The sequence below is a fragment of the Pongo abelii genome, chromosome 22, assembly GCF_028885655.2.
Source record: "Pongo abelii isolate AG06213 chromosome 22, NHGRI_mPonAbe1-v2.0_pri, whole genome shotgun sequence".
NCBI lineage: Eukaryota > Metazoa > Chordata > Mammalia > Primates > Hominidae > Pongo > Pongo abelii.
The window spans coordinates 28,180,333-28,206,092 of record NC_072007.2 but is presented as its reverse complement, the minus strand read 5'-3'; the positions used below and the strand labels follow the sequence as shown (position 1 = coordinate 28,206,092).

At 34.7% G+C, this 25,760-nt stretch overlaps 1 protein-coding gene across 1 annotated transcript in view; it reads left to right on the top strand.

Annotated features, from left to right (window-relative positions):
- Positions 1 to 215: 215 nt before the first annotated feature.
- The window catches only part of TMPRSS15 (transmembrane serine protease 15), a 136,969-nt gene continuing 111,424 nt past the window's right edge, over positions 216 to 25,760 (top strand). Inside the window, exons 1-5 of the mRNA XM_024239482.3 lie at positions 216 to 523; positions 5,690 to 5,820; positions 6,076 to 6,143; positions 20,223 to 20,374; positions 24,520 to 24,555. Coding sequence (XP_024095250.3) covers positions 379 to 523; positions 5,690 to 5,820; positions 6,076 to 6,143; positions 20,223 to 20,374; positions 24,520 to 24,555 — 532 coding nt within the window. The 5' untranslated portion in view covers positions 216 to 378. The remainder of the gene's footprint in view (positions 524 to 5,689; positions 5,821 to 6,075; positions 6,144 to 20,222; positions 20,375 to 24,519; positions 24,556 to 25,760) is intronic.

Genomic DNA, 25,760 nt, shown 5'->3' with positions numbered 1-25,760 from the left:
GACTAATTTGTCTGTCATGAATTTCACATTTTTCTTAATAGTTCTCAAAATGATAGAATGTCTTTTGTTTACAACATGAATTTAATTTGATTCACCTTGGCAAATGGCCTGTTCAGGTAGTTAACGTTTACAACTCTAGGCATCTTTACTCATTTATATCTTCTTAAAGATTAACCACCCTTTTAATGATACTTAATGTATAGAGACATAATTTTGCCAAAGAGACATACACAACTCACCTACACTGACTGGTATGCGTGTAGACAGTTGGTTGTTGCTTTACACGTCTTCAAAAATTTGAGAGATTTTACTCTTCAGTTGGTAGAGTTATTTATATTCTCTTTCAGTTCTTAAATTAGCAAGCCTTCAAAACCAAAAATGGGGTCAAAAAGAAGCGTATCTTCTAGGCATCATTCTCTCAGCTCCTATGAAATCATGTTTGCAGGTCTCTTTGCCATATTGGTAGTGCTCTGTGCTGGATTAATTGCAGTGTCCTGGCTGACAATCAAGGAATCCCAACGAGGTAAGTCACGTGGAGTTGGCACTTGAAGGTGCTCTCCGCTGAATGTACACACTTTAATGTCAGTTATTCTGTAAGTCTATTTTATTCATTGCTAACTAAATGCATTATTTTGGGCTTTCAATCTAATATTTCAAACTAATCTTCATGACAAAATATTTATGTTGCATTCACATACTTCTCTGTAGTTCCCTTCAGAGAATATTAGGAAAATTAATTGGTATGTAATTTGAAACTTAACCCAGAATTTAAGCATGAGACTGAGTAGTTTTTAAAATAAATAATGTTAAATAAGTATCTTGGTTTCAACATATAATCAAGTAGATTTCATGGCCCCTGATTTTGTTTTGATATAATTTAAATCACAAACATATTAATATGTTGTTGAATATGTAAGTAGATAAACATGCAAAGTTAACAAAAAATATTGTTTATTTCTATCTTCATTCTCTTATCAGTCTAACCATTTTAATTCTACTAGTATAAAATAACTTGGATATAAATGCAGACTTAAAAAGGTCACAAACTGAGTAGCAACTTTGATAAACAGAAAAAGCATAAGAAATGATAACTCTTATTTAGAGCTAACTTTGTACCAACAGCTTTTAAAATACCTTCAAATGTATTGTGTAGCTACAACATATGAAAGCTTATTGGTATGCTCGTTTTACAGATGAGGGATCTGAGACAGAGACTAGAAGTAATTTGCTTGAGTTCCCATTATTAGTGGGTAGCAGAAGTAAGATTCCAAACTAGACAATCCAGCTCTAGAACTTGTAGTCCATCTTACCACTTATTCATTTATAGGGTAAATTTAAAAAATTGAAAGCATAGCAATAACCTACGTATTAACAGTTTATTTTTTCTTAGACAATTTTTTACATTTTTAAAATGATGAACTTTATATATATATGTGCATATAAATTCTCTCTTTTTTTTTTTTTTTTTTTTTTTTTTTTTTTTTTTTTTTTTGAGAGAGAGTCTCGCTCTGTCACCAGGCTGGAGTGCAGTGGCGCGATCTCGGCTCACTGCAACCTCCGCCTCCTGGGTTCAAGTGATTCTCCTGCCTCAGCCTTGCTAGTAGCTGGGACTACTAGCAGGTGCGCGCCATCACGCCCAGCTAATTTTTGTATTTTTAGTAGAGGTGGGGTTTCACCATGTTGGCCAGGATGGTCTCGGTCTCTTGACCTCGGATCCGCCCACCTCGGTCTCCCCAAATGCTGGGATTACAGGCATGAGCCACCAGATCTTTCTATTGTGAGTGACTTTAGTTTTACCTATTAAATTCACAATTGTTGGGTTAGCTATTTTATTCTAGTAAATAAGTAAGTTTAAATTAGAATGTAATGCACATGCCATAGTTTTATTAAATAATTTTAGTATAATTCCTGGTCTATTTAAAAACTGTAGACATACACACGGGCTATATTTTAAAGAAAAAAAAAGTGTGGATATTTTATAAAATTATACAAAGTATTAAAAGATAATACAGATTGAATTAAACTTTTAGAAAAATGGCTGTTTTGGTCTTATTTAATTGCTGTGAATAACTTGAAGGATCTATAAGCATTTGAAAGTCCATTGGAATCCCTGTTGTTCAATAAACATACAAACGTTAGTTATTTTACAAGTGAAATAGAAAATAAATATTTATAAGTGATAATACTGTTTAACAGTGAACAACTAAATATAAAAAGGGATTCGAGTTAATGCTTTACCAATACATCAGAGATCATAACGCATACTGCTATTTTTTTCTTTTTAAACTATTATTTTGGATTCAGGGGGCACATGTGCAGGCTTGTTATCTGGGTATATTGCATATGTTGAGGTTTGGGGTATGAATGATCCCATCACCCAGGTACTGAGCATAGTACCCAGAAGTTAGTTTGTCAACCCTTGCCCCTCTCCCACTTTCCCCTTCTGGTAGTCCCCAGTGTCTATTGTTGCCATCTTTACGTCCATGAGTGCCTGCTGTTTAGCTCCCACTTATGCTTGAGAACATGTGGTATTTGTTTTTTCTGTTCCTGCATTAATTTGCTTAGGATAATGGCCTCTAGCTGCATCCATGTTGCTGCAAAGGACATGAGTTCATTCTTTTTTATGGCTGCATCTTATTCCACAATGTATATGTACCACATTTTCTTTATCCGGTACACCGTTGATGGGCACCTAGGTTGAGTCCATAACTTTGCTCTTGTAAACTGTGCTGTGATGAACATGTGAGTGCATGTGTCTGTTTGGTAGAATGACTTATTTTGTTTTCGATGTATACCCAGTAATGGGATTGCTGGGTCAAATGGTATTTCTGTTTTAAGTTCTTTGAGAAATAGCCAAACTGCTTTGCACAGTGGCTGAACTAATTTACATTTCTATCAACAGTGTATAAGTATTCCTGTTTCTCTGCAGCCTTGCCAACATCTGTTGTTTTTTGATTCTTTGGTAATAGCCATTCCGACCAGCATGAGATGGTATCTCACTGTTGTTTTGATTTACATTTCTTTGGTGATTAGTGGTGATGAGTATTTTTTAAAATATTTGTTGGCCACTTGTATGTCTTTTTTTGAGAAGTGTTTGTTCATGTTTTTTGCCCACTTTTTAATGGGTTTACTTGTTTTTTGTTTGTGCAATTATTTAAGATCCTTATAGATTCTGGATATTAGACCTTGTCCGCTGCATAGTTTGCAAGTATTTCCTCCCATTCCATAGGTTGTTTGTTTACTTTCTTGATAGTTTATTTTGCAGTGCAGAAGATCTTTAGTTTAATTAGGCCCCACTTGCCAATTTTTGGTTTCATTGCAACTGCTTTTGAGAATTTAGTCCTAAATTCTCTGCCAAGGATAATTTCCAGAATGATGTTTTCCTTTTTTCCTCTAGGTTTGTTACAGTTTGAGGTCTTAATTTAAGTCTTTAATTTATCTTGAGTTAATTTTTGTATATGGTGAAAGGTAGGGATCCAGTTTCATTCTTCTGCATATGGCTAGCCAGATATACCAGCACTGTTTATTAACTAGTGAGTCCTTTCTTCATTGTTTATTTTTGTCAACTTTGTTAAAGATTAGATGGCTGTAGATGTGTAGCTTTACTTTACTGTGAGTTCTCTATTCTGTTCCATTGGACTATGTGTCTGTATTTGCACTACTACCATGCTGTTTTAGTTACTATAGCTTTATAGTATAGCATGAAGTTGTGTAATGTGTTGCCTCTGACTTTGTTCTTTTAGCTTAGGATTGCTTTGACTATTCTGGCTCTTTCCTAGTTCCATAAGGATTTTTGAATCATTTTTTATGATTTTATGAAAAATGAGTTTGATAGTTTAATAGGAATAGCATTGAATCTGTAGGTTGCTTTGGGCAGTATGGCCATTTTAACAACATTGATTCTTCCAATCCATTAGCATGGAATTATTTCCATGTGTTTGTGTTATATGACTTTTATAGCAGTCTTTTGTAGTTATCCTTGTAGGTCTCTTTTATATCCTTGGTGAGAGATATTCCTAAGTATTTTATCTTTTGTATGGCTACTGACAATGGTATTAAATTCTTGATTTGGCTCTCAGCTTGAGTGTAATTGGCGTATAGAAATGCAACTGACATTGTACATTTATTTTGTATCCTGAAACTTTGCTGAAGTCATTTATCAGTTTCAGGAGCCTTTTTGCAGTCTTTTGGGCTTTCAAAGCACTTACGACTTTTAACATTTTTTATACTTTTTTTACTTCACTTTAGACTTATTAAAAGTTGCAAAAATTGTACAGAGTTCTCATATAACCCAGCTTCCTTGGATGTTAATATTTTGTTTATCTACAGTACAACTGTCACGATCAAAAAATTAACATTTCTACAATATTGTTAACTGAACCACATACTTTATTTAAATTTCACCAGTTTTTCCACTAATGCCCTTTACCAGCTTAAGATCCAATGCAGATTCCTATATAAGATTTAGTTATTACACTTCCTTAGTCTCCTTTAATCTGTTGTAGTTCCTCAGTCCTTCTTTGTATTCTACATTTAAACATGCAAACTTCAATGTAATTTTGAGTCTTTAAAATACAAATGAAGTAGTATAAATAATATGTTATATCAATTATGCAGTTAAAGCTATTTAGACTATATGCACACACACTGCTTGAGTTATTATTTCTAATTATCCCCTTAATGGGATAGTTTGGTGTCAATGTATTATATAGAGATCCTGGGTTGTAGAGTCAGTCATTTCAATGACCAAATTCTAGATCTGTTGCTTAAGACCTTTACTACCTTGAGAAATTTTCTTAATCATTCTAAACTCCAATTACCCTATCTCAGAAAAGAAGAAACAACGTCTTTTCACACCAGATTATTGTGAGAATTATATGTCATTATTATTATATTTACTAATGAGTTCATCATTGTGAGTTTCAGTTGAAGCAATTCATTTTAAACATAAATCAGTGTCAATGAAAATATGCTGATAAAGGGATTATGCAGGACTTAATGACACATTTTATTATCCATGTTTATATTTAATTTGTTAACCTTCTTTTTTTACATTTTTTTTGCCTAGTGAGGTTATCTATTTTCTACAGCATTCTAAATAACGTCTTCAACAAAGACAGTCACCAGCTAATGGCACAAGGTCATGCATGTCATTTTTATAATTATTAGAATGAAAGAAGTAGCTTCAAAGTCATGTTTCAAAGTAACCAAAACACTGAAATCTTCACAGCAATTCATATGTCAAAACCCAGTGGTGTCCCTGGATGCTAGGTGTTCAAGAAGTATCTGAAAGCAACTACAAAACTTTTAATGGTTCACTTCTCACCATGTTTCCCTGAGTCACTTCCCATGATTGGTGGGAGTTCATCAGTCCATGTATCTTCCAACAGGAATCTCAATAACAATAATAATGAAAACTTGGAAGCTTGGAGTGTGGGTTAGACTTCAAAGAAAAGAAAAAAAATATTGAAAGAATGGAAAAAAGTTTAGTTTCCAATCTTTTAAAACAATCAGACAGCTGGGGAAAGAAAGCAGCTGATTTTGAAACATGAGACTACAAAGAAAAAGCAAGAACTACAGAGCTAACACATCAAGCAAGAGCTTTACTTCTATGTCTTAACAGAATGTGCATATTTTCTCCTATTCATAATCCAAAATCTTAGTGTTTTTTCCTTATTAATTTATCTAGGTGCAGCACTTGGACAAAGTCATGAAGCCAGAGGGACATTTAAAATAACATCCGGAGTTACAAATAATCCTAATTTGCAAGACAAACTCTCAGTGGATTTCAAAGTTCTTGCTTTTGACCTTCAGCAAATGGTAGGAGACTGACAGCTGGTTTAAAATTTTATAACATAGTTTAACTAACTACTTGCCGAAAACACCATTTTCTCACTGTGAAACAACTAGAGAATAAATGTCATATGCCCAAGATACTTAAATGTATGAGCCCCATTACTATGAAGAAAATTGCCCCAATTCTAAGCAGAACATAAAGATTGCTTTGTATAAATTTTTCAACAAAATTAAAATCTTAAATTTAGTATACTCATTCAACCTTTTATATTTTTCTAGATAGACGAGATCTTTCTATCAAGCAATCTGAAGAATGAATATAAGAACTCAAGAGTTTTACGATTTGAGTGAGTACAGCTCAAACATTTTCTACTGACAGAAAATTAGTGATTTTTTTGCTAATATTTGTAAAATAGCATCACTATATATAGGAAAAGAGGAATATTTAAATTTTTCAACATTTTTTGAGGATTAAGCAAAGTGGTACAGCATAAACTTTCATTTTAGTAGCAAATAATAATAACTTTTGATAATTGATCTTATGTTAATATGTTTCCCTCTACTGACAATAAAATCTTGCAGAGACACATGGAGAGGGTACAGATGCAGATAAAGTGTTTGACTTGCTACGAACATTTGGAAAAAGCTTGCTTATCATTTAATAAAATAATATTGTATCACCCTGCTTCATTTATACTATAAATACCAAGAGAGAAGATACTTGTCCACTGTTGTACCCAGAGGGCATAAGATTACTTAAAGTAAAGTAGGTGCTCAATAAACTAATAACTCTTAGATTAATAATGTAATGATGTAATTCCACACTATGAATGTTTGAATCTGTAACATAGGGAACTTATTGTAAGAACTATTTTCTTATTTCTATTGTAAGATCTATTTTCTAAACAATTAGCTTTTGTATTTCTCACAAAAAAATTTGACCTGTGTGGTGTTGTTGCTGTTGTATTATGAAGGAGAGTTTGACAATCTTGCTGACAACTCTCTGAACCTAAAGTTTTCTAAACTACAAACTACCAAAGGGCTTTTGGAATAGAGATACAAGTCAACTGGAAAGTTAAAAATACATATAATATAAAAGAAAGAAAAATGTAAATTTATAAAATTAAGTTAAAAATAAAAAGACAAAGGGAGAGGATTCCAAGAAAAAAAAAGTTAAAGACTGATCAAGACCTGGGGTAGCTGAAAAAGGGAAGGGAGCAAAGCCTTCACAATAATTCACATTTAAAAAGCACAGAAAGAAAGACAATATTCCAAAAGGTTAGGGAAAACAGAGATCCTATGACAAGCTAGCAAAAAGGAAACTCACTGGTTGAATCTCTATTTCAGGCCAAGCCTTTTGTGACTTAAGTAAGTATATATACTTAAGTATGTGTGTATATATATATATATATATAATTTTTTTTTTTTTTTTTGAGATGGAGTCTCCCTCTGTCCCCCAGGCTGGAGTGCAGTGGCGCGATCTCGACTCACTGAAGCTCCGCCTCCCGCGTTCACGCCATTCTCCTGCCTCAGCCTCCCGAGTAGCTGGGACTACAGGTGCCCGCCACTACACCCGGCTAATTTTTTGTATTTTTAGTAGAGATGCTGTTTCACCATGTTAGCCAGGATCATCTCGATCTCCTGACCTCGAGATCTGCCCACCTTGGCCTCCCAAAGTGCTGGGATTACAGGCGTGAGCCACAGCGCCCGGCCGTAAGATGTATTTTCTTATTCATTCCTCACCAAATGACTGTGAGGGAGATGCAATTATTCCGACTTAAATAGCTACGACACTAAGTCTTGGAAAAAAACTAACTTGCCTCAAATCACACAGCTAGTAGGTGTTGGGGAATGTGTTTGAATGGAGTTTTGTTGTTCTGATTCAGCATATGCTCCCCTTCCATATGAGAATGTTAAAGTAGCAGAGCCCACAGAATATAACAACTTCTAGGGAGGGTGGGTTTGCTTTTCACCATAGATGGGTGGACTCAAGATGCAAGGGAAAAGGAAACTTATCTTTTTCTACAGAAATAAGAAGGATGACAGTAAACCTGGAACAGGAAGGAGAACAAACAATGAAAGCCAAGATGAGCATGGAGAAAAACATCTAAGTAAGCTAGACTGACGGCAATATTCCTTAGTTACAGCTGGCCATCTTCCATACTCCTTTACCGTGAGAGTAAATAAGTCTTAGTTTTTAGGCAGCTGCTGCACTGCAATTGAAGGTAGCTGAAAGCTCCAAGCCCACAATTTGAAATGAAAGCACAATGTACAAGCTCAATAGCAGAGGACAACAGCCTCCCTATAGGTTTTCAAGACACTGCGACCTATAAAATCTGAATATTAATTAATTTTACTTTTATTCATGTATTATTTATTATGTTCCAGGGCCTTAAAATTACATATTTTTTGTGCTTTTATGCAGCTGACAGTCTGATAGAAACTATTACAGTTTTCTTTTCTACATTGTCCATTGATATTTAAGGTTTATGTCTTCAATTAGATAAATAATAAGGCATCATAATAACACTAAAAAGATTCAGATGTTTTACATTTTGCTCCCTAAAAATTACATTATTTTTGAAAAGGTTAAGATACTTTAGCCCTATTTTTAAAAAGAAAAATGGCAAGTATATATGGACTGATGGTGTTCCTGGTGTACCAATTCATTTAGCAAACTAAATACTCAGTACTAATCAGAATATCACCACAAACTTGTCAATTTGTTCTTCTGTGTACCATTACTACCATGTACTTGTGTATGTCACCTAATGCATTCCTCACTAGGGGTTTGTGAAGTTTTAGATTATCAGCCTGTCGTGAATTATTAATGTGTGGTTCAGAGAGGCTAGGTTACTTTTCCAATGTCATGCTGCCATTAGTCTGTCTGTCTAAAACATTCATGCTGTCCTCTACTACTAATTTTTATATTAAAAAAGTACTCAAGACAGAGTGAAGCAATGAAAGTTAAGGGTAAAGAGTCACATATTCAGGAATTGTCCAAGCAGTGTTTGCTGTATGTTTCTCAGTGACTACTATCCCTCTGGGTGCCTTATTGTGTTCATTTGCTAAATGGCCATAGACCTTTATCCACGCAAGCCCTATGCTTGCACCTTTAGTTTTCCTTGTTCTCCACTCTGATTTTTAACCTTGTGTAGGTTAAAGTGTTCATTAACTTTGTGAGAAAACTGATGGGATAATCTATACTCAGACTAGGGTAAACAATACCTAAGTTTACAATCTTTTTATTCTCTTATTTTTTTCCTTTTTAATGGTTATGCATGTGTTACTCGTCTATGAATTAACAATGCTAGTTGCTGGAGTTAGCGTGTAGAAAAATACTCAGAAAGTCAGAGTGGAATGAGTTAAAGGAATGGAGAAATAACCTTTATAAGAATCCGTCACTGGATTTAAAGGTGTACTGGTCTATCCAGAAGTCTATAAGGGGCTTTTTTTATCATTTAAATTGTAATACTGTTATAATTTAGTAGGAATGTGTTATTTTTTTCATAACGACCTCATTGTTGTTTTAGCAAAAACTGGAGGCAAGCTGAATGAGGTAGAGTCTACAGTATCTCTGTACAGTTTATATGGTTCATAGATACATCAAAAGTATTAAAGTAAGTGTGTGTTTGTGTGTATGTGAGAGAAACAGAGAGAGAGACAGAGAGAGAGAATGCCATACATGAAGATTTAAACATCTGTTTGGTTAGAATGAAAATTATCATTTACTTTTTCTTTACCTCCTCCTGAAAAATGACATATTATTTTCGTTTGTTTCATCTGAGGCTTTTAAAATCAGTTCTTCAAATGTGATATGATAGAAACTAAGTTCTCTTGTAGTTTCTGTAGTCTTTAGAAAGCAGAATTTTCCTTATCTTCACAAAATAATCTTCAGTTTATTCAGGGTTAATATCCCTAAAATTCTATGAGAGATACAGCATGCTTTGAAATACAACATGAATTGCTAACTTAAAATCCTCCTATAGTGGAATAAAGATAAAGACAAAAATATAAAATATTGTTCTGTGCTTTGCACAAGGGGAGAGTAGAATCACTAAAAAGAGTACTTTAAAAAATAGACAAAACATATATTAAAGAGATACTGGAAAACTGAAGCAAATATTTTTATCCTGTCAACATAGAGTTAAATAAATGTTCAGGTAGTCATACATTCATTTGCTCACTTATGTATTTAACACACATACAGGGCTTACTTAGAAACAGACATTTAACTAGGTTCTGAGAATACAGATATTAAGAGAAAGTCTTTTATTAAAGAACTCATTCAACCACCATCATTAAGACATTTTAATTTGTATTGGTATATTTAGAACTGGTTCTCTCTCTCTGTTTTGATAAGCTATTTGGTTTTTAATTGCCTACTTACAAAGGGCACCTCTGGGTTAAGTGACTAATATATAACAGACATTAATAATAAATTAGGCATGAGTAATTTATGTGGTGATTAAGGTATAAAATCTCTGCTGTGAGGAATTTAAAATATTGTTGGGGAGATATGACAGAATCAAGAAATTTTTACTAACGTTATTAGGCATTACATATCAGGTTGTATATACAGTTTGTGTGATAGTGCAAGAAAAATTTTTTTCTTTTCTCGTGTAGTCTAGCCGTTGCTTGACTGCTTTGGGCTGGAATGCTCACAGACTAAAGAAAATTCATTCTAGTCCAACAAAAGAAAGAGATTCATACTGCTTAAATTTAATTTTCTCATATAATGTGACTAACAAAAATTAGGAATCTTTTTTCAATATTGCTGTGGACATCCTACAAACAGCCTATTAAATAATCATGATTATTAGTATATTTTGTTTATTATTTATAACTTTAGGTACTAGAACATGCTTTATTATTATCATCAAATTATTTTTTTCTTTTATTTTCATCCACTGAGCCTGCTTGTAGTTACTAGTTTTTTAGAGAATAAATATCTCTCCATCTTCATATCTCACTCCTTAAATACCTAAAGACTTTTTCTAGTGCTATCATACTAAATGCAGGTGTACTGCATGGTTCTGTCACCAAAACACACTCTGGCCTTCTGTTTCTCCTCCCCAACTCGACACAGCCTTCTGCCTCAGTCCTGCCACATCATCTGTACACCCTCAAAACCATCCTGCTTTCTCTCTTTTATCTATGTTTTCATTACTGGGTGATATGGCTCTGTGTCCCCACTCAAATCTCATCTCAAGTTGTAATCCCCACGTGTTGAGGGAGGGACCTGGTGGGAGGTGATTGGAATGGGGGCAGTTTCTCCCATGCTGTTCTCATGATACTGGAGGAGTTCTCATGAGATCTGATGGTTTTATAAGTGGCAGTTTCCCCCACTCTTTCTCTTTCCTGCCACCTTGTGAAGAAAGTACTTGCTGCTGCTTCACCTTCTGCCATGATTTTAAGTTTCCTGAGGCCTCCCCAATCATGCAGAACCGTGAGTCAATTAAACTTCTTTCCTTTATGAATTACCCAGTTTTAAGTAGTATCTTTATAGCAGTGTGAAAATAGACTAATTGGCACCAGGAATGGGGTACTGCCATAAAGGTAACTGAAAATGTGAAGCGACATTGGAACTGGGTAACAAGCAGAGGTTGGAACAGTTTGGAGAACTCGGAAGAAGACGGGAAGGAGTCTTCCCAGAGACTTGTTGAATGGATTTGACCAAAATGCTAAGAGTGATAAGGACGATAAAGTCCAGGTTGAGGTGATCTCAGATGGAGATCAGAAACTTATTGGGAAATGGGCCAAAGGTTATTCTTACTATCCTTTAACAAAGAGATTGGCAGCATTTTGCCCCTGCCCTAGAGATCTGTGGAATTTTGAACTTGAGAGTGATGATTTAAGGTATCTGGCAGGAGAAATTTCTAAACAGCAAAACTTTCAAGAAGTGACAGAGTATAAAAGTTTGGAAAATTTGCAGACTAACTATGTGGCAGAAAGGAAAACCCATTTCCTGGGGACAAATTGAAGCCAGCTGCAGAAATTTGCATGAGTAATGAGGAGTCAAATGTTATTTGCCAAGACAATGGCGAACTTGTCTCCATGGCATGTCAGAGTTCTTCATAGCAGGACCTCCCATCACAGGCCTGGAGGCCTAGGAGGAAAAAATGGTTTGCAGATAGGGCCCAGGACCCCACTGCTGTGTACAGCCTTGGGGCTTGGTGCCCTGCATCCCAGCCACTCCAGCTCCAGCCATGGCTAAAAGGGGCCAGTGTACAGCTCAGGCCATTGCTTAAGAGGGCGCAAGCTCCACACTTTGGTGACTCCCATGTGGGCCTGCAGGTACACAGAAGTCAAGAATTGAAGTTTGGGAACCTCTGCCTAGATTTCAGAGGATGTATGGAAACATCTGGATATCTAGGCAGAAGTCTGCTGCAGGGGGAGAACCCTCATGGACAACTTCTGCTAGAGCAGTGCAGAAGGAAAATGTGTGGCTAGAGCCCCCACACAGAGTGCCCCCTGAGCTGACTCTGGAGAAGACAGCCATTGTCCTCCAGACCACAGAATGGTAGATCCACTGACATCTTGCACTGTGTGCCTGGAAAAACTGCAGACACTCAATGCCAGCTGCGAAAGCAGCCAGTGGGGATAGGGGAGCTGTACCCTTCAAAGCCACTGGGGTGGAGCTGCCCAAGACCGTCACAGCCCACCCCTTGCATTAGCATGCCCTGAATGTGAGACACAGAGTCAAAGGAGATTATTTTGGAGCTTTAAGATTTAATGACTGCCCTGCTAGATTCTGGATTTGCATGGGGCCTGTAGCCCCTTTGTTTTGTCCAATTTTTTTTCCGTTTGGAATGGTAGCATTTATCCAGTGCGTGTAACCCCTTTGTATCTTGGAAATAATGAACCTGTTTTTTATTTTACATACTCATAGGCAGAAGAGCCTTGTCTTGTCTCAGATGAGACTTTGGACTTTTGAATTAATGCTGAAATGAGTTAAAACTTTGAGGGACTCTTGGGAAGGCATGATTGTGTTCTGAAATGTGAGGACATGAGATTTGGGAGGGGCCTGAAGCAGAATGATATGGTTTGGCTCTGTGTCCCCACACAAATCTCATCTCTAGTTGTAATCCCCACATGTTGAGAGAGGCACCTGGTGTGAGGTGATTGGGTCATGAAGGCGGTTTCCCCCATGCTGTTCTCATGACAGTGAGTGAGTTCTTATGAGATCTGATGGTTTCATAAGGCCTTCTTCCCCCTTCACACTCCTTTCTCTTCTGCCAACCCTTGAAGAAGGTCCTTGCTTCCCCTTAGGCTTCCACCCTGATTGTAAGTTTCTGAGGCCTCCCCAGCCATGTGGAACTATAAGCCAATTAAACTTGTTTATTTTATAAATTACCCAGTCTCAGTATTTCTTTATAGTAGTGTAAAAATTGATTAATATACTGGCACTCTCATTTTCTCTCCTTACTATTGCATCCATTCTTATATTCCATCCTCACAACCCATTAAGAACCAGTCCCTGTTGCCTTCCCCGGGACACTTAACTAACACTCTAGTCTGGTTTAGGTACTTCTTCCCCCTGCGCATTTAGCACCATATATCTACATTTAAAGTACGATTCTCACACTATAACATAATTGTTGATTTGTCTATCTCCTTACTAGGCTAGGAGCTCTCTTAGGGCAGAGAATGTATCTTTGATACCTGTATCTTCAGAACCTAACTAATGCCCACCACAGCATATGTATTCTATAAAGTCCTAGCAAATGAATGAAAAATTATTTAGCAGCTGTTATTAACATAATGAATATTATGTTAGAGGTTAGCATTTTTTCATTTAATCTTCATCCTATTAATATTATGTTAGAGATTAGCATCTTTTCATTTAATCTTCATCCTATGGCTATAAAAATAATTATACAGTTACCATGGCTTTAACTTTTTGTTACAAGAAATAAACTAACTTGAGAATTCTTAAATAGTTCTCCAAAAGCACAGGCATGTTACTGTGTGAAGGAATCCTTTGACTTGAAAGGATGGGTCATGGAAAGTTTTATGAAAAATGTGGGACAGTGTCTGAAAAGCATAGATAGGGACTACTTGAGTGGAGAAGACAAGGAAAGCCATTTCTGATAAAGATAAAAAATAAGTAGCATGTTGAGGATATAATAGAGCTGGCACTGAGGGCCACTAAGAAGATGTTGAGACATCATGAATGTGCTAAATATAAACCTAAGAGTGTGACAATGAACTCGTGACAAATTAAAGTCATAGGGGACTGGTAGGACATTGGAGAAACACAGTGAGCCTGACTTTATAGAAAGGTTAGTCTCACATCTCAGATAAGGAAAAATTGAATTGAAGGTCCTAAGGGCAAAATAATTGATATATGATCATCACAGAAGTTCTGACATCAGTAACAGAATCCTTAGTTTTAGTGACCAAAAAGAGGTAGGAAAGTCAAATCAAAGGTAAAAGAGATTATGCTTAGAAAAACAATGGCAGAAGGTCAAATGAAGCTTATTTAATGGTCCAAAGAAACCTCAGTGCCTTCCCATCTCCTGTTGGAACAAAACTTGATGAATATAGACTTTTATATATAGGCCTGGTAGGCTATGAAAATCGCAGAATTTTTCTTTGATATATAGTAAATAATCTTTTATTTCTCTAGGTGGCAAAATCACTATATTTAAAATTGTAAATTATTTGAGTTTAGGAATTATTTCTTTCCCCTCTTTATAGCTACCAAGGAGGCCAGTACAGTGCTCAAACCTTGATAAATATTTTATAATGATTCTCAAATAATGTACTTCATCAGTGTAGAGATAGTTTCCCCTGGTGGTAGCTGTGCTACTATTAAATCAGAGGTGAATTTTTAATCTTATCAAATACAGACACAATGAAAGCTTTATCTTTTTATGCAAAAAAGTTTAATCTTCCTCCCTCCCTTCCTTCCTTCCTTAATTTACTTCCTCCTTCCCTCCCTGCCTCCCTCCTCTTTCTTTTTTCTTCTTTCTTTCTTTTCTCTTTTTCTTTCTTTCTCTTTCTTTCTTTCCTTCCTTCTTTCCTTTCTTTCTCTTTCTCTTTTCTTTCTTCTTTCTTTCTCTTGTCTTTCTTTCCTTCCTTCCTTCTTTCCTTTCTTTCTCTTTCTCTTTTCTTTCTTCTTTCTTTCTTTCTCTTGTCTTTCTTTCTTTTCTTTATTTCCTTATCTATCATATCATTCTTTACTCTATTGCATATTTCTGACATCTTAATCCCAGTAGCTGCCCCTACACCCATCTGCTGTCTTCATTCCTACCTACAGTACATAGTCCCTTCCCTCTGTTTCCATAGTGTATAATCTCTTAGCCTCTTTCATTGGTCCAATATCAGAACTAAAAGGAGAAACACAGACATGCAGGAAAGGTTAATTATTTTAACTTTTTCAAAATGCTAATAAAAATAAAAATGTGTACTTAGTCTTTGTTTTGTGAGTGTAACATTACACGGGAAAGTTTTATTTTTTGTTGGTTCACTTTAAGCTATTTGTCTACTTTGTGGTGAATGAAACGAATTTCTCTTTTCTAGTTTTGTAGAGGATTGAGTCTGGAGAGCTGCAGTAAAACATCAATTCAAATTTATTTCCGAAAGGCTTTAACCTCCTTTAAGGAGAGGTATTCTAGGTGCCTGCCTCTCTTGAATTGGGCTCTGCCTAGTGAAATCCATACAGAAAGCAGTGTCCATTGCAGAGTTTATCAGAATAGTTTTGCTAATGGAACCCTTTATGTTTACATGTCTACAACATGCTGGATAACTTCACTTACATTAGGTTGGGAAAATTTGATGAATATAGACTTTTATATATAGGCCTGGTGGGCTACCAAAATCCCAAATTTTTCTTTGATATTTAGTAAGTAATCTTTTATTTCTCTAGATGACAAAATCACCCATTTGAAACTGTAAATTATTTGAGCTTAGGGATTGTTTGTTCCCCTCCTTTATAGCTACCCAGGAGGCCAGTACTGTGCCCAGACCTCGACAAATATTTTGTGATGACTGTCAAATAATGTACTTCATCTGTGTAGAGATACTTCCCTCTGGTGGTAGCTGAGCTGCCATTAAATCAGAAGTGAGTTTTTGAAAAGTGCAATGCAAAGGAATTTCATGAAAACGTCTGTTAGATAAATCACATGTTGCTATTTTGGGAGACCTAGAAGAGGAGGATAGAAAAAGGAAATCAGGAGCAGGAGAGAGAGTAACAATGAAACACTTAGGATTACTTTACCTTAAATAATCACCTACAAATAGACGTATTCCACTCATAGGAAACAGTAGCAGACTCATTATTAACTTTATAAATTACTTTAATTTAAAGATCCAATTGATAAAATCGGAAAACAGAAATAACTGAGTTCTCACCTAACAATACCTACATCAACTGTATATCTATAAATTCTTTAAAATACCTATTTACATATTTGTTATAGATTTTAATTAAACTCACACCACGTATGTGTATATGATCAAATTCTAGCACTCAGAATACTAGAGCTAGTCATTGAACTATTTTCTCTTAGTTTCACAATATTTAATGCCAATCTCTGCCACTTACTACCTTGTATTATTGTGGGGTGTGTGTGTGTGTGTGTGTGTGTGTGTGTGTGTGTGTGTGTGTGTAGCTACTCTTCAGGGTAAGCAAATGGTTTGGTCTATTTGGGGAATACTTTCATTCATTCTGCTTTGTGGAAAGTGCTTTCACCAGAACATTTAGCATTTGATTCTTTTAATAAAGAACTATTTACCCTTTGTGGCAACATGCAGTTTCTTTTGCCCTTTGAGCACAGATAAGCCACAAAGTTAGGAAAGGAAAGACTTGTTCACTCAGCAACCCTAAAAGTTACCAATATCATTAAGGAATATATGAGATAAGTAATATTTTGCTCTATTATACTCAAGCTTTCTGTACAATAGTAGGATTTATCTGCCTTAGAGAAAGACTGTTATTTTACAAGGACTAGTACTTTGAAATGAAAATGGTAATTTTTTTTAACCTAAAGGAAGAATTCTCATTTCATTACTAAACAACTAAACAGCTTCAGCTTTCTTATGAGGTGAATCACAAAGGATTATTATGACTTTTTTATTTCTACTATATCTCTCTCATCTCAACATTTCCACTAAATAAGAAAATAAATTTTAAAGGCTACAGCTTTATGTGGATATAGGATATGCAACTCCTATCCTTGCAAAGTATAAATTATTAAATGTAATGCATAATTCACAACTAAGAGAACACACCTTTCAAAGAAAAATGTTTTATGCCTGAGGATGAACTAATCCAGTTACTTTCAACTCAGGGAAGCAAAATTCCAGATTTGTATTTTCTTTGCCCAAAATACCTTACCTCTTTTACTCCATAACTCAAATAAAATGAAAGCAAGTGTTCAGTCCAATTAAACCTGTGAAATTACATAGACATAAAACAGATTTAATCAGAATTTAAGTTTTCTAGTCTGCCACCAAAGATAAAATGAAGATGGTGGATTGGAGAGAGAGAAAATAATTAATATTGTTCACTCTCACTTCATTTTAACCACAATCAATCCTGTCTATTTAAACTATCTTGGAAACTGAGGTTGATTAGGAAGACATAATGTAAAAAAGAAAAAGGAGTAGGAGGAAAAGAAGAAGGCAGAAGAGGAGGAGGAAAAAAGACAGTGCTCTATCTTTTGGAAGTATTGCAGAAATAAATATCTTTCCCTTCTCCCCAAAAATATCCAACCAGCTATTTTTTTCATCTATTTGTATATGAAGTTCTGCTAACTATGCAACAGAAAAAAATACCTGGACATGCCTTTAGGGTAAATGTGCTGTAGCCTCTTTCCTGCTGACAAATAGTTCAGAGTAGAATTGATAGAAGTGTTGTTGAATGTGGTGGGATGGGAATTATATAAAAACACATTAGGGAAACAGATTCCCTAGGTTTCTTTTCTATCTCTGACACTAATAAGCTGTATAACCGTAGGCAAAGTTACCTACATTACTCTAAGCCCCAGTGTCCTCATTGCTAAAATGAAAATATTGGCCAATATTCAGCTTCAAATATAGAGTAATTACCTTCTGTTCGTATAAATATGGGATAGAGGCTGACAGTTGTATGCCTGTTAGAATTTTCAAAATTCCCATTAACAGAATGCATGACTAAAAGTGCCTTAAAAATAAGTGTTTATTGGCCAGGCACGGTGGCTCACGCCTGTAATCCCAGCACTTTGGGAGGCCGAGGCAGGCGGATCACGAGGTCTGGAGATCGAGACCATCCTGGCTAACATGGTGAAACCCCGTCTCTATCAAAAATACAAAAAATTAGCTGGGCATGGTGTTGGGCGCCTGTAGTCCCAGCAACTCAGGAGGCTAAGGTAGGAGAATTGCTTGAACCCGGGGGGCGAAAGTTGCGGTGAGCGGAGATTGTGCCACTGCACTCCAGCCTGGCCACAGAGACTCCATCTCAAAAACATAAAAGTGTTTATTATCTGACATCACAAGAAATCTAGTGATTTTAAAGGAGGTTAATTCAGTAGTACAATGACAATGACATAGTCAGGGCTTTGGGTACTTTCCTTCTTCTACTACGCTATCTTTGGCTTATCAACCATGGCCTGACTCATGGTCCCAAGGTAGATGTGGCAGTTTCGGCAAATTATGTTGACCTAATAATGTTCAACAACCAAGGGTAGTAATCTACTATATGAGCTGTTCTTTTATTAGATATAAAAAAGTTTTCCAGAAGTTTCCATTAGTCTTCCCTTCAGATTCTGTTGACCAAGGCCAGGTCATACACCCGTGAATAAAACCGTGTTTGGTATAAAGAATGGTTAAAGAAGATGTCACATTTCCTAAAAAAATGGAGGCTTATTCTCCAGTAAAATTAGGGGTTAGCCAGCCAGCACAAGTGTGGAAAAGTAGATGAAAGGTAGTGTCTGTGACGAAATGTATCATTACCAAGGATGACAGTGATTTCATGTATGGGTAAGTTTGGGAAACCCTGAACTAAACAGTTACTAGGGAACCTTCTCATTTACAAGATTTGGCTACTATAATTTAAGCAAATGATTAGAAAGTTAAACCTTCTAACATTTTAAATAATTTATTTAATACATGTGAACTATAAAAATATTATATCAAAAATATTATATCTTGTTCATTTTAAAAATGAAAGACCAGCTTCCTGGAAATGAATCGCTGTGAAACTGAATAGTGCCATGGACCCGAGGAAGGAATATACTCCCCCTAGTGGAGATGCTGATCTACTGTGATCTTTCATGAATATTCTGGTTCTATGTGCAGTCATGGAAGAAAAAATAACATTTACTGTAGCTTCTATCAAGATAGATAGATGGAGAGATAAAGAATTCTACTGGACTTGAGAAAATCCCTCAACGAGCTCATAAACTTACATATATAACAAGAATATATAACTCCCATAATTCGAAACCAGCAAACATATCTTGCAAAATTTAGTTTGCCCTAGTCTGTGTCTTAAGCAGCCAAGTATACCCTGAGTGGCTAGAGTTTATTGAGGGGTATAGAATAAATATCAGAGCTATAGTTTGTCTCCCAAGTGGTCACACCCTAAAATGATAGCATATGACAAATAGAAATGTAAGCAGGAGTGCAAAAATCCCCCAAGTATCCCTATTCACCAAAAATTTATTCATTTTTCTCTTTCTTTACACTGAAAAAAGTTACCTTTTAAAATGCATGGTATGGAGCAGGAGATAAAATAAAGGGGGAAGATGATTAGGGCTATATGGCTGAACTCTAATGCTATGTTTGGAGATCATGCAGGCAAGACTATCCCAACTCATGGACCTGAGATTGAATTTCTTGTGAATTCCTAATAGACCCAGATATCCTTGTTTTCTTTCTATACCTTGAAATCAGGGCATATTTTGATATTTTATATTAAGCAAAATAGAGAAAAAGAGGCAGATATAGATTAGTTGCCATAAGCTTGCTATCAGGCCTTTTAAAACTATGTAGAAAAATTTTCTTTGAAACCAGTGAAACTACCTTAGATTTCCCCCAACTTAGAAATTATCCATGAAAAACTACAAATCCATACCCTTCTTTTCTCCAAACAGTAAAATCAGAGTAAGTGCAAAGAGACCACGTGATTTTAACGCAAGGGTCTCGGGAACATCCTGGCCTGGGGATGAGTATTTGAACGTGGAACTCAGAAAAAATCAGATTTCAATTTTGCATCTACTTTGGAGTTTCTCTTCTCAAAAAAGCATTTAGTCTTTCAATTCACTTTTTCTTTCCCTCATGAAATAAAGATAATATTTGAAGTGCCTATCTTACACAGGTATAATGAGAATTAGCAAGATGATAACTACAGAGAATTTCAAAGACATTTAACATGAATTGAACACAAATCAGTTGAAGATGGCTGACTTTTTCCTCTTATATCATCTTTTGCTTTGCAGAAATGGCAGCATTATAGTCATATTTGACCTTTTCTTTGCCCAGTGGGTGTCAGATGAAAATGTAAAAGAAGAACTGATTCAAGGCATTGAAGCAAATAAATCCAGCCAACTGGTCGCTTTCCATATTGATTTGAACAGCGTTGATATCCTAGGTATCTGTGAACATTATTTGATTTCTTTGAATCATTAAGCTATGAAATTAAAATTCTAGCAATATACCAGGGAGGAAGTGGAATCTTGCTTGACCTCAGGAACATGTCTTATTGCCTGAGGTGACACATTTACATGAGAAAAGTAGAATCTGAAGAAACCATATTTGAAGAAACTTATCAGTGAGAAAAAGTTTATAAAATACCAAATATCAAGGAGATTCTGAAAGTGTTGGCATGCATAGAAGTTTGTGGGTCTTATGCATTCTTTGCACTGGTCAAGCACACTCCGACTTCAGGAACTCTCTCTAGACATTGTTAGATTGTAAAATCCGGTGGCAAGGTCCAATTTCTAATTGAGAAGCTAAAAAAAGAAGAAAAAAGTAGAGTCAATGAGTTTGATCCCTTCCAGTTACCTATTTATAAAAATTAAATATTAATTTTTTAAATGATAAATAATTTTAACATAAGAATAAACCAAAAAAGAAGAAATATGGAACATCAAAAATAACAAAAATGTTTGTAAATGCTTAGATTGTTCCAAATTTTCCATTCTAATTATTCTTCATTCAATTCAATTCAACAAACACAGTGTCCTTCTTGAGTGTTGTTGAGAACAGTAGTAATTTGCCAAGGTCATCCAGATTCAATCCCTTACCCGTAAACCTTGGGACCAAATACATTTTGGAATTCAGAAATTTTTGGATGTTAGAAAGTTAGCCAATACATAAATATCTACACCGAGGGGAATAAGGAGAAACTCTAAATAGCCTAACTATTCAATTAGTTCAACTAGTTTTGCTACAAAATGAGATCAATCGGTATGTTTGCCTCTAAATCAAATACATAAAAACATCCAGGAGTTTTGTTTGTTTATTTTGTAATAGTAGATATGAGATTGTTGATCTCTACTTGCTTCTCTTCAGAGCATTGTTTCATCAAGCATACTTCCTCTTTGATTGAGTCTCCTGCAACATCTTGCAGTTCCTGTTCAGCAAGAACATAAATTCTTAGTCCTTCCTCTACTGATGGTTTGGACCCATGTCACAGCTGTTTGAGCAGAGGCTGTCTATTTTGAATCTTTGATTCAGATGAGCTGAAAACTACTACTGGCTATTATTAGCTAGAACAGGTGGTTTATCTATCAACATTTTTACTCTCTACATTAATCCTCTTATGTGATGTCATTACTATCCCCCAATCAGGGAGAAGACCAAAACACAGATACTTTTGGTAAATGGCCTTTTTCACACAGTCATTTAGACTTAGGCATTCTGACCTCTGTGGTCTGATCCTAATGTCTGTCCTCTTATCCTTTATACTAGTTTGTTTGTAATGTTTTTATCTTTGAACAATTTTAGTTGATTTTTTTCATAGTCATTTTTCTTTGTTGGCATGGAAAAATGAATATTTTCATTTTTTATTTTTTAACTTTTCAGGGTACATGTACAGGTTTGTTATATAGGTAAACTTGTGTCATGGGAGTTTGTTGTATAGATTATTTTATCACCCAGGTATTAAGCCTAGCACCCGTTAGTTATTTCTCCTCATTCTCTGCCTCCTCCTGCCGCCCATCCTCCAATAGGCCCCAAAGTTGTCATCTTCCTATCTCTATTTGAATGTGCATTTGTTTCTGATGGTCTGTTCTAGCAAGCAAATTGACAGATTTGCTGAAACTTTTTTTCATGATTTCCTATATTCAGATCATCTGGGGGAATAGAGTTTGTGATTTTTAAAATTATATGTTTATTCAATGAAACCATATCCTTCGAGTTAATTTAGAATTAGTATCACAAGTGTAATAAACTGTTTTACAACATCAGCCCAAGAATATTCTCAACAAGTAGAAGTTACATTTAATTTGTTGAATTGTGTTCAAACACATTTATAAACACGGTACCAAGTTAATTGTATGTATTTCAGTTTAATATCCATTTGTATCATGTGAATTTTCAAATTTATAAAGTTTTAAATTTAGTTAAGAATTACATAGCTATCTTAAAGTTTTGTATAATATGCTGTCAAACATAACAAAATTAAACCACATTATTTATGAAAAGTCACATAAATTTTATTTTATCTTCAGTGTCAACACTCTACCATGTATCGTTTACAGAACTTCAATAGGTTTTATAGAACCAACACAATTCAAAAATGATGAAATACTGAAATAAACCACCTAGTTAGTAGAAATGAATATACTTCTTAGCCTACTTATCATCAATATAGTTTTGAATAAAAACAAATTCACCACCACATGATTTTTCATGAGATATGCTTTGATTTCCTTTATATCTTGCATAGGTTAGTCTATCCTTTTAAAACTGTTAAACATGTTAAAGTTCGAAGAAAATTGCCAACTTTTGTCTTTTATGTGCAAAGCACTTTTTACTTATATACCACTTAGTTCCAAGGAAATATTCACTATGTGAAAGATTGTTTTGCAATTGTTACCTTCATATATCTTAGTGTAAAACCAGTGGTTCTAGGTATACCAAGATGTGGCGTATCGTGTTATATTAGTTGGCTAAAATGTAAAGTATTCTATAGAACTATGATTAATAAATGGATATATTTCTTAAATAGTTATAAAATAAAGCAAACTTTTTGCATAAGTAAATTGCATAGAGAGAATATGCAGACTCTGGAAATTTATCAAATGCATTACAATCAAATAAAAAATAGGAAGATTTAGCATGGCAGAGGATAAAATAGGAACTCTAAAGGATCAGATGCCCTTTGAATGAATATTCAAGTTGTACTCAATGTTTTGTAATGTATTTATATCATAAACCCATGTGTTAAATCAACTTTACTTTATTCCAGCATCTTTGGAGAATTTTTCTACAGTAAGCCCTGCAACAACTTCAGGTCAGTGTTTATGGCTCTTTTAAAAATACAACGTAAGGATCATCAAACTCTATCACCTAGGAAAATATACATTTTTTTCTTGCAGCTATTTCTGAGGCATTTAGTCTCAAATCAAGTTGTAAGAAGCTTATATTGGTCAGGAATAACATAATTCATAATATTACAATGTTCCTAATGCCTCATCACTTATGCCAAGTATATACATTTCCAATTTCAATGTTCCTTTCATATTTTAAACTTTATATACAAATATATATGAGAGATATATGAGTGTGTCTGTGTTACATATGAGAGATATATGAGTGTGTGTGTTATATAGGAGAAATATATGAGTGTATGTGTGTTATATATGAGAGATATATGAGTGTGTGTGTTATATATGAGAGATATATGAGTGTGTGTGTGTGTGTGTGTGTTGTGTGTGTGTGACATCTCCATAAATGGCTCCAATCCTGGTGCCTTAGTGATGAAGCTATGGCACTTGGGAGGTCACTAAGGGTGAGATAAAGAAAGATCACTTTCAGAATATATTTCACTTTGGAAAGGAGAATTCAGGCTTTATGTTAACTACTCTATTCCAGCATTTTCTTCATCCCATCTTTCGAGCTACAATTACAAAACTTCATAGTTATAAAACTATGAAGATATTACTTTTGGTATAATAATCATGACAATTTTTATAATATTTGAAGTCTTATTTTTTAAGGCATCCTCTTTAGCCAGGTACTATATTTTACAAACATTACCTATTTCAATTATCAGAATGATTTTGTAGAGAGGTCGTAATATTTTTCTATTTTAAAGAATAAATTAAATAATAAGTAACATGCCCAGGGTCACACAGCTACTAAGTGTCAAACTCAGAAATCAAAAGCAATTCCTTCTGATTCCAAAGCCCATGGTCTAAGCATATCCCACGCTTCTCTTTCATATAGTATCAAATTAACCTGGAACATTTACGTCTGCGGTCATTATGAGATTAATGAATCCTCGTATTTAGTTATTGATCATTGAATAACCTTGTCTTCTTTAGTTAGAAAATAAAAAAGGAGTTAAAAATCTAAAAACCTCTATGCTACAACTCTAAAAATCATCAAAAACATAAAAGATTTATTTTTAAATCCAAATACGAATGACATACTTCTAAATGGACACTAATAATTCATAATAACTTTTAAAATTCTTAGGTTAATTATTATACAGAATGAACATACAGTAAATTCCTGGTAATTAGTTTAAAATAGATAATAATTATTTTAATATAATTTATTTTTCAGACAAGCTAACAACCACCAGTCATCTGGCAACTCCAGGTCAGTTTTAATAATATTATTATTATTTTTTGAAAGAAAGTTTTCTATTACATTTTATTTTAGGCCCCTGAGAAGTCTCTGATGCCTTAGCAATAAATATTGTGCCTATTTTATAGACAAGAAATCAAGAGCATGAAAGTCTGCAGTTTTAGCCCTGGATTTCACCAAAGTAAACAATATATTTAGGGCTAATGCCTGAGTTCTCAGATTTCACTTTTATCCTCTGTCTATTATTAACAGAACTGTGATTACCTATTGATAAGAATGTCACCAGTAGTATCAAAAGGTTTCAACTAAGGAAGCAGATTTTATCAGATATTAGGGATTTATTTCCTTTGATTATTATCTCTGCATACAAGTTAGACATGCTTGCTTCCTCCTGTTAACACAGTACTTGTGGCCAACGCAGAACCAAAGTAGCCTTGGATTCATTCATTCATTCAAGAATTTTTTTTAAGTATCTACTTTGTGCCAACTCTCAGTATGTATCTTTGGTGTGCCAATTTCTCTGTATTTCTAGGAATTGTCTGCTGTGCTTCTGTCAATCAACTAAAATACCTTCTCTGGTCATGACTTAATCTTCATATAAAATGTCCTGGGTGTGTCACTAATCCCTTTAAGTAAATTCAATAAAGGCAATATTGTAGATATTCAGTCAGCTCCCAACAATATCACTACCGTGTTCTATTATTAAAATTTACATCAAATATTATATACATAGAGGGAAAAAAATTGTAAAATTATAAAAGCCATTCTTGGCAAGGATAAAGAATTCTTGCATAAAAATTGTTGGTGTAATATTTGAAAAGCAAAGTGAATCAATCAAAATGCTTTAGGAAACAAGCCATCACAATTCTAAAACCCATAAAGATCTGTTATGATAGAAGAAGGCTTTCTGCAGTTGTATTTAGGTTATATCCAAACAGCAGCACAACATATTGACAAAAAACAAAAGAAAGCCTGCCACTGAGCCCACATTCCTGTATATAATGTGGAAAATTATTTACAGCCTCTCAAATCCCCTTCCAACACACTTTTGAACAAATGCTTTTGGGATTGATAATGGCTAATTCTTTTGGTTTAAAAATAAACTGAATAAGTAAGTTGAATATATTTTGAAAAATGTGCTCCTAAAACCTTGAAAGCCAGTAACAAGTATCCAAATTAATGCCATTTTTCTATTTGTTCAATGGTTCATCAAATGA